At 39.1% G+C, this 16,201-nt stretch overlaps 1 protein-coding gene across 1 annotated transcript; it reads left to right on the top strand.

Annotated features, from left to right (window-relative positions):
- The first annotated feature begins 624 nt into the window (after positions 1–624).
- Positions 625–15,234, top strand: tbca (tubulin cofactor a). Its single transcript, XM_084746281.1, has 4 exons — positions 625–783; positions 7,290–7,395; positions 10,140–10,226; positions 14,852–15,234. The coding sequence occupies exons 1-4, from the start codon at positions 731–733 to the stop codon at positions 14,930–14,932; spliced, it is 327 nt and encodes a 108-aa protein (XP_084602407.1). The 5' UTR covers positions 625–730; the 3' UTR covers positions 14,933–15,234.
- Positions 15,235–16,201: the final 967 nt, after the last annotated feature.

Genomic DNA, 16,201 nt, shown 5'->3' with positions numbered 1-16,201 from the left:
ATAAAAGCATAAATTATGAAATATAAAAGCTTACTGCTTTACTTTTAACACTGTAGTTACACTGTTCAAATTTAACTGATTTTTAAATTACTGATTTATATACTATAATTTTTAAAATATCTTCTGTATGCTAGAGTAGCTTCATCTATAGCAACAGAAATTTCTATTTGATTGATTGATTTATATTTTGTTTTAATAATCCAGATCTGCAAAGTAGCCTAACTGAAGTTGTTAAATAAATGTATTGAAGTAAAAAGTACAGTGTTTCCACTGAAATGTAGTGGAGTAGAATTTAAAAAAAAGCAGAAGAAAATAAAGAAAGAAATACTCAAGTAAAGTACAAAATACGTCCAAACTGTACAGTATAGTACTTGAGTAAATGTACTTAATTACATTCCACCGCTCACTGTAGAAGAGAAGTTCTAACTTCGGTGCTTGATGATAACACATAACTTGAGTGAATGAGGCCGACGTAGTTTCATAGTTTCACAGTCATCTCTTTAAAAGTTGTTGTAGGGCAAATCTGATTAAATGTAGCTTTAAGTGCCAGAGCTTACTCTCCAAAGTGTTTATTCTACTGGACCTGTCATTGTGATCCAAGGACTCGATAATCATCCTCTCCGACAGATCGATTTATCTGTGAGCTGCTTGTCAGGACTGACTTCCCCCTGCACACTGATAACAGTTAGCCACAGCACGTTACTACTCAGTAAAACTACAATCTACAGCCATGGCAGATCCAAGAATACGGCAAATTAAGATCAAAACTGGGATCGTTAAGAGGTAAGGTTGGCTTCTGGTTTCCGTTAAATAAAATTGGAGTTAGCATGTCTAGCAAGCTACCTGGAATAGCTCGTTAAGCTAAAGCTAACGAGCTAACTAGCTTAGCCGGGCGGACAGACGGACTGCGCTGAACCACACCGCAGTTGAAAGATTATATTTCGGAAAGGATTTAACTTTACTCCGGCGTTTCCACGCGGCCTGTAGTCAGTGAATAAATGGCTTGCAATGGCTGTTTTCTTTTATACTATTTTCTCACCAAGCTAACAATGCTGCTGTGGTGATACAAGTGCATTGTGCACGAAAAGATCGCCTACGGTAATGTGTTTTGTGTGACTTGCTAACGTTGGTCGACTGATGCTCATTGCTAGCTGTTAGCTAGTTGACTGTTAGAAAGACGTCTCTTTGGCTCGTCTGTGAGGTTACGCCTGCTGCATTGTTTCTAAAACTGTTATGTATGCTGAGGTCACTCGCAACGAAGGTCCCAAACGTTTTTTTTTTCATTATGATTTCACACTTATTTAGCTTAAGCTATTGAAAAATTATAACCACGGCTAGCCGCAGAGACGTCCACACTGGAAACTGTCTTTATTATCGTGGCTAAAGTAAGATAGACTGCCGTTACACTGCTGTTTTTAAAACAGTACCGTTTAGTTGTTTTTATTTCCATATATCAAGACTTTCCCCCGTCTTGTCCGAACTGATGGAGGACATTTGTGATGTAGAAAATACCTGCACTGTCATGTTTCTATAAAGTCTCCTTCATGTACTGCTACTATTGTGGCCTAGCTAGCAGGTCATTAATTGGGTAAGTTTACTGTTACTAAGCACAGGCCCAGGTGAGATAGAAAAGCTGAAAAACATATCACAACAGTGAAATTTCATATCGGTCCAGATCGATAATTATTGTCCATGTAGGTTGTGACTGATGATATGTTGTGTAGTCTAAAAGATGAAAGTGGCTATGGTGATAAAAAAAAATATGTTAGAATAGTTGTATTAACACTGGGCGATATAGACAAAATCAAATATCACATTTTTGACCAAATTCCTTGATATTGATATTGCAACAGTATGACCATTAACTATTGGTGCCTTGACAAAATATTAACAGTGAGATTTTTTTTAATCGTTTATCATCAGTAACATGGATATAATGACTAAGTGGATAAAGGCAAATAATAAAATAGCTAGAACATTCTGGTGGGCTCTCAAAATGACATCACTTTACTGTAATGCAGCCTTTAAAACCAGGAAAAGGCAACGCTTGTGATATAACAATATCCCAAATCTATCACAATATCTAATCTCGTATCACAATACAATGTAATATTCATAAATAGCCCAGTCCTAACTAAGCATATCATAAGAACATCTGTAAAGTTGTATATTGTGTTCTGTTATGGATAATCTTATCCCACTTAAAAATATATGTTATTATTACTACATCCAGGAAGAGTTTCTTCTTCGAGCTAGATGATTGCATCTGCACCAGAGCACCAAAAATATAAACATGATGATGTGATTTTTGCTGAGGTCTGTACAAAAAATGTGTTTTTTTGTCAGGAAAATATGATTTGTAGGCTGGAGCATATCTGTAGCACCACAGTGTTTCATTTGCCATGGTGTGTTGTGACACATTTTACCTTAAAAAACAAACAAACAAATGTACAAAAGTAGGCAGTTCACCCTTTTAGATTTATAGGGTTTAAAGGGATGTGAGGGAATTTGTGCCATTGGTAAACTTGCTCACTGACTGAAAAGACACCAATCAGTTAATGTAATGGAATACAGTAGTCCTCTAATAAATACTCTAACTTAAGTTTCACCTCTTTTACACATGGAGGAGCACATATTAAGAATCCAAAATATTCAAGGCTACAGCCTCAGATGGTCAAAGTATTGCAAAGGTCAGATTAACATATGACTGTTTTATTGAACTGCTGAACAATGTCATTAAGCAAAGAAAGGCAACTACTGTTTTTTGTACCAGATCCCAGTCCAAGTCCTTTAATATTGGACATCTGCTAATACCTAAATGTGGACTAATTATGTATCTGACACGTTGAAATACCAGCCATAGCTACTAGATTTGACCCACATTATTATTTCACAAGCTACTTTATATAAATACGAATGTCATGGTTCAAAGCAATAAAACTGATCATTTTAAATTATTGATGTGATTTGGATTAAAGTTTAACTGGGAGAATGTGACTCCTGAAACTGAAGCCATCAACTGGAGAAAGATGAATCTTTCTGTTGGAGTTGGAGTTGCAGCCTACTTGTGGCTGTACAGACAAAAGGCAAAGTTCAAGTTTGGCCTGTCATTACGATAGTCACGGAACTAACGTCAGTGTTTAGCTGGTCTCTGATGCTAAAGTTTGAAAAGTTGGAACCAGTGTTCTTATGGCATTTCTTAGTTAAAAATTACATTGGTTACAGAATATTACAGATTTATCCTGTCAAACTAATTGACTGTTTGCTTCTGCTGTAGATATGATGCAGCATCTGATTGGAAACATCTGATTCACTGAAAGGAATCAAATGATTAGCTAATAAGTAACATTTTTAATAGGCTGTATTTTACAATATATTGATGTTTTTACAAATCACCTACTTTAGTCTATTTTTTTCTAAAGAAATTTTGGCATGTGGGAAAACAGATCAGCCATGACTCAACCACAGAATAAGTTATCAGTGTGCATCCACAAGATGTTTGAGATGTTTGTCAGAGCCTCATGTTCACTATTTTAAGCAATTTTATGTCCCGCTCTTCACTTTGCAACTTAACTGTTTGTAGTTTTCCAGCTTGTGATGGATGTGGCTGAGGAATTTGCTAATTCTTTGTCTCATAAAATGGACTTGTACAGTCTGAAATAATAAAGAATAGAAAGTCTAAACCTGTATGTTTTTCATAATTTGCTTTTTCTTGTGCATGAAATCTAGACAGATTTGATATGGGGCAAAACAAAGCCTTTCTGACGTATGTCCTCACAAGCCCATCATCCAATTTAAGATAGCCTATTAATAGAGTTGGCATCCATTTCTAAATTTGTACAGTGGCCAGATTTACCATGCTGGAATAGAAAACGCAACAGATATTCTGAGGTGTGGTGGGGTAATGGGCTCCGTATAGTAGTCTGCGTGATGGACTGAGAGTCTCGTCGATCAGGCAGGCCTCTAATTCCCTCCTGTCAATGGTGATAGTGTAATGTGCTATCGATTGTGTTTTGATGAGGGTCAGATTACTAACAGGCTCCCTGAGGTGGTAATGACGGTGGCTGGATTTCACATAGAGGATAATGTCACAGTACACATAGTACAATAGATGTACTTCATCAACCACTGCTGTCCCAACTGTACTGATGTTTTTGAGGTTGAATATATTATATGAATGTAAGAAAGGAGACATTACAGTAAATCTCACCCTCTCTAGGCCAAAAGCACTACCTTGACATCAACAATTAAAGGAGAAATCTGTAATATATTTACTGTACTAAATCATAAAATGACCATAATATGCCATTAGAGATTAAGGAAGAAAGGCCAGTTTCACATTAATTAAAGTTCACATTGATGCTGAATGTTCGCCAAATGAGTTAGTGTTGGTTTATGAGTCCTAAGAAATCATTAACAATCTTTTAGAAATAAGTAGATGTTTATAATGGTTAAATTAAGCAAAATGTTAATGGAGTCTGGCAGACAGTCAGTGAACTCAAACACCAGAGTGTTGTTTTGTGTTCAGGGTAAGAGGCTTAGCTTTACATTGATAGACAATTTACAGTTATAAACAACTGATCAACCACAGTTTAGGACTTGTCATTGCCTATTACAGCACAGTGTTGCCATGTCTTTTGCTCCTGCAGAATTCCTGCACAAACAAACTAACAGATTGAGGCAGCAGTTGGCCAGCAACTCATGTGATCTGTGATTTAAAATGGCAGATTACGTCCATTGTGTTTGGTTGGTTTGAGAGAGCGAAAAAGGCTGTCTGACAGCAAAGTTAAGTGGTGAAAATATTTTGGATATAGCATTTTCTAAAATACCTGCCCACAGCAGTACATCACTTGACTTCTGTGCTGGTTCTCCTCTCTGCTTCTCCAAACTGGGAGCGTGTATTGATTAGTACCTCATACAACTCCACTTCAATTATTCTGAACTATCCCTATAATCAAGCTGTTAGGTTTAAATGTACAGACTGTCATTGCTTTTTGTCTCTTCATAATCTCGTGTCCCTCCCATTCAGTCTCTTTCTCTTCTGTCTCTCCTCTTTCTCTCCTCTTGCCCTCCTCGCTCCCTCCTCGCTCCCTCCTCCCTTTTTATATATTGGAGTTTAGAGGAAACCTGCCTGCTCTTTTAGCCGGGCCTATTTCCAGTGGCTTTTGCACATTCCAGTCAGTGCCTTTTCTGCCCTAGCGAGGCGGATGCCCTTAATAAAATGACAACAGTAATTTGCCTTTGTCATTCCGGTCCCAGCACAGACTACATCGCGGCTCAAAAATACAGTGCTAGAGGAGGCGGCCGAATGTGTGTGTCGGCTGGCTCTAATTCCCTTTTTTTCTATTTTCCAGAGAGCTGCCTTTTCCATTAAGCCTGAGGTGGCAGGTCTATTTAAAACCAGCCACGACCCCACCCCTCATTCACACAGCGCTCCAAGTCTGGGAGAAATAAGAAATTAACATCAGGACTGGAAGGGGAGGAATGGACATTTTGTTATTAGACTGTCCTTCAGTTTTATTCAAATTATTCCAGCCTTCCTTCCTCCATCTTTTCCTCTCTTCGCCACCTTCTTTGACTCTAAACAGGTGACATCACTCACTCTACATCAAGCACGAGAGTGGAAGGCAGGAGCCGCTATTGCATACAGTGCCTGTTTAAAAGCTTCTTGATGGAACCGTATTAGAATGAGTGGTAATTGATGTAAAATATGACAGAGTGCTGTTGGCTTCCTTGGCTAAGCAAGGAGCCGTGCAACATGGAGGGAAGGGTCTCCAGTAATGTGACTGATTAATGAAGGATCACTCACTTACGCACACACAGCTGATTTTATGAAAAATTAAATTTGTGTTGTCATTCCGACATGCAGGCACAGCCGGAAAAAGACTATTAGTTGGGAATCATTATCAATCGCGATATTTTCAAACTCCATTATGCCAATCAGGGTCAGAATCTGTTTAATAGATTTAGTTCCATTTGGCCCGTAATTGATAAATAATCAAAATTTATCAATGTACTCAAGCCCATTTTCACTAACAATCAAGGAAAAGAGGCCCATTTACCACCTGACTTGGTCCAAATTATGGACTAAATTGATGATCAATTAATCTCTAAAAAGGACTAGTAGTGTGTGTGTGTGTGTGTGTGTGTGTGTGTGTGTGTGTGTGTGTGTTGGAGGCGATAGAGGTGGATAGGAGTCAGATAAGCATAAGGTGTGTGCTGGAGGACATGATACTCTTAAGAAGGACAGCAAAAGGTTTTTCACTTGTCTGGGTGCTGCATGTTTTCTCAGCCCGGAAGAAACTGAGATACAATACAAGTTAAAGTTAGAACATGATATTATTCCACACTTGTAAATAGGGCTGCAACTAACGATTATTTCCATAGTTGATTAATCTGCCCTTTATTTTCTCAATCAATAGTTGTGTGCCTATAGCTTGTCAGAAAATGGTGAAAAATATTGATCAGTGTTTTCCAAAGCCCAAGATGATGTCTTCAAATGTCTTGTTTTGCTCACAACCCAAAGATATTCAGTTTGCCGTCACAGAGGAGTAAAGAAACCAAAAACTATTCACATTTAAGAAACTGAAATCAGAGAATTTAGATTGTATATTTAATATTTAAGAAATGGCATAAAAGTAAACATTTTGTCAGTTTAGTCGTGGCCTTCTGTTAGCCTATCACAGTGTGTTGTTTACAAAGACTTATTTTGTGTTCATTATGCTGAGTGCTCAAGTAAAGCAGCTATCAAGCAGCTGCCTTTTAATAATATTTTAGTGTAAAAGTGAAGGATTGTTCCAGAAATAAAGCAGATAAGCTTCATATTAAGAATTTATTGGAAACATTTTTCTCAGATAGTCAGGGTAGGATGTACTTGCATGTTTTAAAATGTCCCTAAGTTGCTTTAGATGAAAATATACTGTATATGTTGAGTGTAATTTTGTGTATAAGTATGATTTGAGGCTGATCTCCACTTGGATGGCAGTAGTGTGTGTAGCAGCATTGAGAAGGAATGATGTGTTCGCTGGTTGTTATTGAGGTGTGTATCTTGCCATCCTGCGGGAGATGATCTCACTGTGTCCCCTCAGTCAGAGACACGTTGGAGAGAATGAGGATAGATGGCCTTGTCTGCAAAAGGTGACCATCACAGCCCGCCTTTTCATGCTTCGGCCTACATTATCTGTCTGGGAGGCTGTGCATTTATGTTTGGTGTTTGATGGAACAACACTGTGTCACTGCCTCTAACTGTGACCTGTCTTTTCCTCTTTTCCTGTCCTTGTTGTCTGCAGGCTGGCCAAAGAGGAGATTGCATACAAAACTGAGGCAAAGCAGCAGGAGGAAAAGATTGAGCGCATGAAAGCAGAGGCAGGAGATGATTATGTCATCAAGAAACAGGTATGTGGGTCTTAAGTTTGACCTCTGGGATACTGTACAACAATTATAGGTCCTAATTTGAAAATCTCTGCATTATCTATGTGATTTCAGCCACGAAGTGAAGAGGTTTCGCTCTCCCATAGTTAGGAAGTCATTCCTATCTTGATGATTTGAGTAGCCCCTCATTCATGTAATGAGGTCAGTCCACAATGATAATGAAGAATTAGGTTTTGAGAGGAGAATCATTAGTGATTTTGTAATTTGCTTGATGCAGATGTAATTATATCATGTTACTTTAGAGGAGTTTGATAATTACTGACACATGCTGGTAATTTAATGTCCCTAACCTCCCCTCCATTCTCTGCCACTGTGCCTACAGCTCTCCATCATTGGTCTGTGCATTAGAGAAAGAAATATAGGCCTTTGAAATCTGTATGACACACATTTCTAGCTTGCTTTATTTCTTGAGAGCATCTGAAACATTTTGATTAACACAGACAGATACGCGGGTACAGATCATTACACAGGGATTTGTGCCAAAAAGGTGAGATTAAGAAGAATGTTAAATACAAGGCATTAATCAGTGTCTGTTTTCTGAGAGTAATGATCCCATTTCATGTGCTTTTTTTGCCATGCTAGTGGCATAGCTCTAGGGATGACAATACTGTTGTACCCATCAATGTATTTTTAATGCACATTTTGTAGTATTGGTTTAGTAAAAGAAAAAAACATCCTCAATTTTGAAAAAAGTTTTTATGTCCATTTAAATCTTTGTTTGTTTTGTTTTTTCAAAAAAGGGTTGATGCGTTTTGTTTGTTGTTGTCGTGTTGTCTTTTTTTTAATTTTATTTATTTTTTTTAATTTAAGAATAAGTTGTGACGTAACTCATATGACCGATCAGTTGATCATACATCTATGATCCAGTCAGATCTGATGTATCCTTCTTCACATAAATATATGAAACAGACAGAAATGTCCTATTTTCTGTTGTGTTTTCAACTTTGTTTTCACTATCCGATGTTCAGCTTGTGCTCTTTTAATTATGTCGGTTTGTTTCACCCTCTTCTTCTGCAATGGCACAGTGGTTTTCTGACTGGAAAATTGGCGGCGTCTATAAATCTCGAACTCCTAAGAATCACGTAATAGTGGATGAAACAAACATTCATCTGCGTTTTGTTTCACAGATTTACTCGAAATTCAGTTAAAATATATGATACATTATGATGTAAACACGGCTAATGTCTGTCGATCCATCACAAAATATCTCAACCATTTGATGGATTACAATGAAATTTTGTAAAGAAATTCATAGTCACCAGAGGATGAAGCCCACAGTTTGCCTTCAGTGCCACCATAAGTTTCATATTTATGGTTTTGAATGAAACGTCTCAACACTGGGCTACATTTATTTAACTGAAGCTCTTAACCACAGTGTAAACTACTGAAAGATTCACATGACATTTTTACACACATTCATTTTCCCCTCAGGATGAATTGTAAGAATATTGGTGATCCATTAGGTTTACATCATGTGTTCAATAGTATTTAGTAGTATTTTCTCTTGATCGATTAATTGCTGCAACTTTAATGGACAAAAGCAAAATATGTGTGCCGTGGTCCACCAGTACTGCTCTACATGTCCTCCAGCCAAGAGTGCTACTGGGTCCCAGTTAATTTGGATTTCGCTTGTACATGTTCCGGGCAGGGAGGAACTGCAGAGCAGGCACGGCTTCTGATTATGTTTACTGGTAACATTAAAATTCTGTGTGTGTTTTGTTTTGTTTGTTCATTCATAGAGCAGCGGCTCAGGCTGAGCAGCAGGCTTGGCTGGTGTTAAATGGGGAGATTGGGAGGCCAGATGGATTATGGTTGGAGATGAGAGGTCTGAGGCAGGATGGATTAGAGGTTTTTATTTTAATGGAATCAATACGCTGTAAGTGTCATCCTTATCCAGCACTGATGGGATCATTCCACCGCACTGGGAGGGCACCATGACTTTTCTCTGTTTCAACACTCCTTTGCTTAGTCTGCCTCACCTTGTCACATCTAGATGGCAACCAACTCGACTAGTTGTCTGCCGTCTCTCAGCGTGTCAGTTAGTCTGCCAGCCGTGCCTGTGTATGAATTCATCTGAGCGCCTGTTGGTGTGCACAGCCGTGAAATGTACATGTGTGTAACGGCGTCCATGTTTTGACTTTCCAGCTCGACAGAGGGCTAGGTGAGGAAGCATCTGTCATGAGTGAGTGTGTCTGACAGCGTTAGCCAACTCTTCTCTGCTCTTTAGGGTGCCAGCTGGGGGAATTCCACATTAGCCGCGGCTGTGAAAGTTCCCCAGGCTTTAACACAGTTTCACTCCAGGCGTAGTAATACCTCTTTACGCCTGATCACAGTGCCCTCGGCTCAGGGTTTCTTCATTTATCCAGGTGTGCAGTCAGATCGAGGTGGTCCCCTGCTGCCCAACTCCCTACCCGATCGATAACTCAATAACATTTTTCATACCGCCGGCTTGTTGGGAGATGTTAACCACAGCAGAGTGTGTGTGGGACACCCTGCATGTTACTGCGAGGAGCAGGGCTACAGCCAAATGCAGCGAATGAATATGCCTGTATCTGGCTGTTTAAATTAATGTTCTATACCTGGAAAATACATGTTCGATACTGTGTTGTTTTTTTTTGGTAATGAAAAAAGATAACAGGAACAGTGGTGGGGTGAGTCCAATTAATAAAGGTAGCAATGGCACTGATGTGGTCTCTGTGTGGTTTCAGATGGAGGTGTTGCAGGAGTCCAGAATGATGATCCCAGACTGCCGCCGCCGTCTGGCCATGGCACACGCGGATCTGCTTCAGTTATTAGTGAGTAGCACTCAGAGTCATTGCTAAGTGAAAGTGTAAAAAACCGTTTTCATCTCACAACAGGACAGAACTGTATTGATGAAACTCTCGATCCATTTTATTCTGTTACTACTACTGTGACTAATTCATGGCCTGGTTGAAAAGCTACATGGTGTAATTGTATTTGTGGGATATTACAGACACATGGTGACAAAAACAACTATTTTCCATTAAATTAGTCTAAACCTCAGCTTGTGATTACACAAAATGGGCTGCTACCTGCAATCAAACAGTGTACCTTTTAGTCCCTTTTGTTCTTTTTCATAAGCTGAACTAAGCTCATAGGCCTAAGTATCAGCAAGTGAGCATTGCTCAACATTTGACCAGTTAGGGACAATTCACACCCAAATCAAGAATACATGTTTTCCGTCTGGCCTGTAGTTCTATTTACACATCTAGATTTCTTTGGTGTGAAATGCAGAGTTTTGGAGATATCGGCTGTACGGGTGTCTGCCTTTTCTCCAACGTAATGGGAGTAAATGGCACTTGGTTTGTATTTCAAAATACATTTGAAAAATTCAAAACCAGTGTCTTCTTACAAAAAACATGACCCAGTCACTCAAGATAATACACTGACCTTTTTGTGAGCAGTTTCATGTAGGAACTACTTTCTTTCACAGTAACATCTACCAGAACTACTTTCTTTTCTACTAGGAAAAAAGTTTTTCCTACAATATGTATTGTTTTTCGTGTTTGCACTGTCCCTTTTTAAAAGTATTCAGATGGTGGTCACAACTAGTGATTGACCCGTATGGGTTTTTTTCAGTGGCCAGTGCCGATATTCAGAGAGCAGATCAGCCAATGGCTGATGTGGCATATGGCTGATACATAATGCAGATATCAAAACAAAGACAAGTCACGTATAATTCCATTATTCCATGCACTTTACAATCTAATATACATGGTTATCTTTGCCACTAACCTGCTGTTTTAGATGGATTTTAATTAACGAAATAGAAAAGTACATTGGGTTATGCTAAAGGAGGACCATGTTCACATTTAGAAAAGATGGTGGTGACTGTGGAAATTTAGGCAAACGTTTATAGCATGAGAGTTAAAGTGCACGGCTTGAGACCAGCTGTTTATGTCTTGATTCTGGAAATGGGAGAATTTAAGGGTAAAATGCATTTCTAAAATAAATATGCATTCATTCTGCTTTGGCCAGTAGGGGGCACAAAATATTAAAACAAGCTGACAAGCATAGTCCTGATAGAGTACAGTCTTTTAAAGATTTTACAGCTTACGAGTTGGCAAACAATTGCCTTTCTCCAAGCAGAAAGAGAGCAACATTATAATTCATGTGGAGATGAATATTTTGGTTTTGGACAACAACCAACTGACCAAAACCAACCAAAAGGGAAAGTAATTACTTCTTCAAAATCACAAAAATCCTTCTCTCAATTACCCAGAATGGTATCTTTTCTATGAATAAAAAACAGATATTAGAGACTTTATGGCATCATTTAAATATAATGAAGCTGAATGGGTTTGGTGTTGTTGGGGGAAAAAAAGATTGATCTCAAATGCATTGCATAATGGAATAATATGAAGTTGACCCAACAAAAAAAATTGTAGTGATGACGGTAATGAGCTCAACCCCGTGGTAGGCATCACATGACCACAGTGTTGCAGTCATGTGTTACCGTTACAGCCCAACTGTACACAAAGGACAACATGACAATTCTCCAAAAATGAAGCCAAAACATCTTGATTGCCCCGTGGTGGCTCGCTGTAGTACATATCATAAACCCTACCCCCTCCATTTTAGTAGATAGAACAGCGGTCAAACTAAAACATCAAAGTACACTTCAGTTAAATTTTTCCTAAAGATTGCTTCTGTCGTTAGTAGTAGTTTGTTTTTAATCAGTTATTTGATACTATAAAAAGGGGGTTTCATGTCAGCTCTGAGCTCTGAAAGCATGGCTCCAACGCTGATCACAACTGCACTCTGGCTCTAGATGATGTCACCAGCACTCATATCAGGGATATTTTAAGGGACACACCGATCGACTGGCTAGAGACTGGAACTGGTCAGCATCACGTATCTCACGTGTTGGTCAAATCATGCATGCAGCGCCACAGACAGTAACATCACAGCTGATACAGCGCTGGTGACAGCCACACACTCAGATACATGTTGCATGAAGTTGGCATTAGCAATGGATCCCAAGAACAGAATATAGAGAAGACAGACCATCTACAAGGAGACAGAAAACCTGAGCAGTTGACGGTGTTGCCGAACAAAGGTAAACCTTCTAGCTCTTCAGGCTAATGTTAGCCAGCAGCAAACTACTGTTCACAGACTGATAATTAAAATCTCACCTCCTTCACATCAACACAGGTTGTTTATTCTTCAGCCAGAACAGGAGGTGAGATTTTAACTGTCTCTCTGCAAGAAGAGCTGCAAAGTTTCCGGCTGTTTTGTGACATTGTCAGCTGTTTTGTCTTGTTGTAGACTGTCTGTCTTCAATTTTATTCTACTCAGGAATCTGTTGCTGACACCAACTTCATGCATGCATGTGTCCGAGTGTGTGTAGCTGTGAAGGATGTGACATCACGGTCAGTTTGTCTGCTGCGTGCATGACGTGACCATCATGCAGAACATGTGTGTGACAATGACGGGCACAGAATCGGATATATGACGTTGACTGTCCGGTCACCAGGGTTAGTCAGGGTTAGTCACGCTGAAAACTGGCCGATTCTGGTCCCTGGTCAGTCGATTGGTGCCTTTCTTGTTGAGGCGTCTCCTCAAACACTTTCTCAGCCAGATTCATTTAATTTCTGTTTCTGTTTTTCTCATTACAAAGCTTTGCTATGACAAACTGTTGCGTTATGTCAGCCTCTAATTTGTTAACATCTGCATTAGGGGTGGGGAAAAATTTCCGATTCTTAGATGCATCGCGATTCGGACGTGGACGACAGAACAGAAGGTTCTAAATAATGTGGAACTAAGAAGCGCGGTATGCGTCATCTCTGGGACACTTTGGGATGCGCACCTGGAGCGGACACGCCAACACGCGCACAGAGGAAAACAAACATGGCTGACCGCCAGCCACCTCACTGTGAGGTCCGAACAGCTCCTTCTAATTTAAAAGCAGACGTGTGGAAACACTTCGGCTTCTACAATGTCGACGGCAGAAGCGAACTGGACAAGAGCCACGTTATATGTAAGCTGTGTCATGCTAAAATAAAATACTTTGGCAACACAACAAACATGAGAAGACGGCAGGCTGTTGTTGATGCGGCTACTAGTGGCGCTACCGACCAGAGAACAAACTAGGAAGCAATGAGAAAGCTGCCACCCTCATCGGAAAAGGCGAAGTGAATAACGAAGGCCATTGCGACATTCACTGCCAAGGATTTTCCGAGGTATTGCACAAATGTTGGAACTTTCCAGTTTGCACACATTTCCAATAGTTTAACAAAATATAATGGAAATGAATTCAACTCTTGAAATCACATTCCTTACAAGATCTCACAAGATCATGCTACTTCTGATACATTACCTTTATTACCTTTATTACCTTTATATAATCATATAATGAAGCCTGGCTGTAACTTGGAGTCCTTTTGGACAAAAATTTAAAGTTATTTAATTGTCAGTTTTATTATGAACATCCAATTTAACTTTACATTAAAGAAAAATTATAAATATTGGTGTGCATTCAGTCAATGATAGTTCTTAGAAAATTGTTGTCGGTGCATCTCTAGATATTTTGGCTTCATTTTTGCACAAGGAAGAGGAAATGCATTGTCCATCTTTAGTCTATGGTGTAGTAGCATAAGTAGGACGTATTCCAAAGCTGAATAAAATAAAACAGATACTTTCTTCTCAGCCACATACCACAACAAACATGAGGGAAAAAAAGCTTTTATGTTATTTTGTAGAGCTGAACATTTTAATATGCTTGAGAATGACATGTTACACCAATTAAACATATTTGGGTCTATCCGCACATTCACAGTGTGTGCTAATCCCCGCAGGACTTAAGTTGATATAGTGAGAAGCAAACATAAGCATGCATGTCTCAGGGTCATCTCAATTAATGCAGAGCAACAGTCAGGCAGCTGGTGCTGTGAGTCACTCACATGAGAGCTGGATGGTAGGCAGAGGGAGCTAACCTGGAATTAGCAACATGTCCCCTTCCCTTTCACTCATCCTCCTGTCTTCCTTCCTTCAGAGAGACATGTGCATATGCACACGCTCATCACAGTTCATTAGCAGCCCTGTCACCGCGGTGACCACCACAGGAACTCAAACACACTTGATTGAAGGACATGGACGCCATACAGTCATGTTATCCCTCCTTCTGACCCTTAACTGCTAAATATAGATCCATATAATGTGCTACAGAGTGAATATGTTCCCAAGCATTAAGTTTCATGAAGACAATGAAGCAACATCCAAACAGTTTTGTTCAAATGTTTTTTTTATACAGAAAGTGACACAAAAAGTTGAGGAGAGTTGTGAATTTGTTAAGTAGCTAGCCTTGATTCTTCATCTTTGTGTGTAGGAGATGGCAGTATTTGTTCTAAAATGGCAATAAAACCAAACCGTGTGTGTGTGTTTGTTTGTGTCTTTTCAGGAAACAGTAGAGGAATTGAGCGAATCAGAGGAGTACAAAGAGGCTAGAAACATATTGGACTCAGTGAAGCTTGAAGGATGATTTCTGATCTGTTTCTGTTCTCACTGTGAGATTCACTTGCTTTAAATGTCCATTCCTTTCGTCAGGCCCTGTTTGCAACCGTGGAGGCAAACTGAATCCATTCAAAGTCTCTGTTCTTGATGTAATTATTTCTACTGTTTACTGTTAACGTGCCACCAGTTTTTGACCATGCCTCTCATGTGTGTAAAATCCCACAAGAACACAATGAAACATTCAGTTTTACTATAGTAGAGGAGTGGTTTTTAAGGTTTTTATTTGTCTTACTAATGCACAGTCTGGATTTGATTAAACACACACACACACATCTGTCTGTTGTCTTTTCTGCACTAACAAATATCACTGTTAATGGTGTGGGTCCACTGCTGGATTTAAAGTAGGGATGCACGATATTGGACTATTGCTGATATCCGATATGCAATTTTTTTCCGACTAATTTTGTCCGATTGCAGATATCTGCACATATTTTTCCAACCTAATCAAGTGTATTCTGTAGAGAATTAACACATTATCCTGCCTACTCTTATCATGAGGCCCACTGGCAGATGCAGACATGGAAGCACAATGATTTTCAAAGTAAAATACCAAGGTTTTCAACATAAAGTGCTATGATTTTCTAAATAAAATACAGTGCTTTTCACAATTGACACATTCATTGGGCAAATGAAGAAAACTGCTGCTGGCAGGTTTTTTCTCTTTGTTCTTTGCAATTTTTTATAATAATCAGGATGACGATGGCAGTTTTTTTTCAAAGTAATTTTGTCTGATTGCCAGAGCCAATATTTGCACATAATTTCCCCACCTAATGTCAGAGGTCATAAAGTGCCTCCTGTCCAGAATTAACATATTATTCTGCCTACACTTATCATGATGTCGCACTGGAAGATAAGCAAAATAAGCAAGCTATGGCTGACAGCGGGTTTTTTTTTTTATTTATTGTAATGATCAGGAATGTGATTGGCCCTTCCTCACATGACTGATGCTGAGCTCTTGAACAAACCTCCACACTACAGACACTCCTGTCACATGCACATAAATACAGTCTTACCTGTAGAAATATCGGCATTTCAAGCCTTCATTTGCCAATTCCAATGACGTGTCAATAATATTGTGCATCCCTAATTCAAAGCCTTTACACTGGTCACTATTGTAAGCAGATCTGTGTTGAAGCTCCAGTTTTTTATGTTTTTGTTTATTTTGCATTATTTTTATTTGTTTCTGAGTTGGTTCAGCCAGCAGCGCCTTTGCTGTATGTCCAGACTACTAACGAGA

The sequence above is a fragment of the Lutjanus erythropterus genome, chromosome 20 (genome assembly GCF_056507025.1).
Source record: "Lutjanus erythropterus isolate fLutEry1 chromosome 20, fLutEry1.hap2, whole genome shotgun sequence".
Classification (NCBI taxonomy): Eukaryota; Metazoa; Chordata; class Actinopteri; order Lutjaniformes; family Lutjanidae; genus Lutjanus; species Lutjanus erythropterus.
This window is presented reverse-complemented; position numbering and strand designations above follow the sequence as displayed.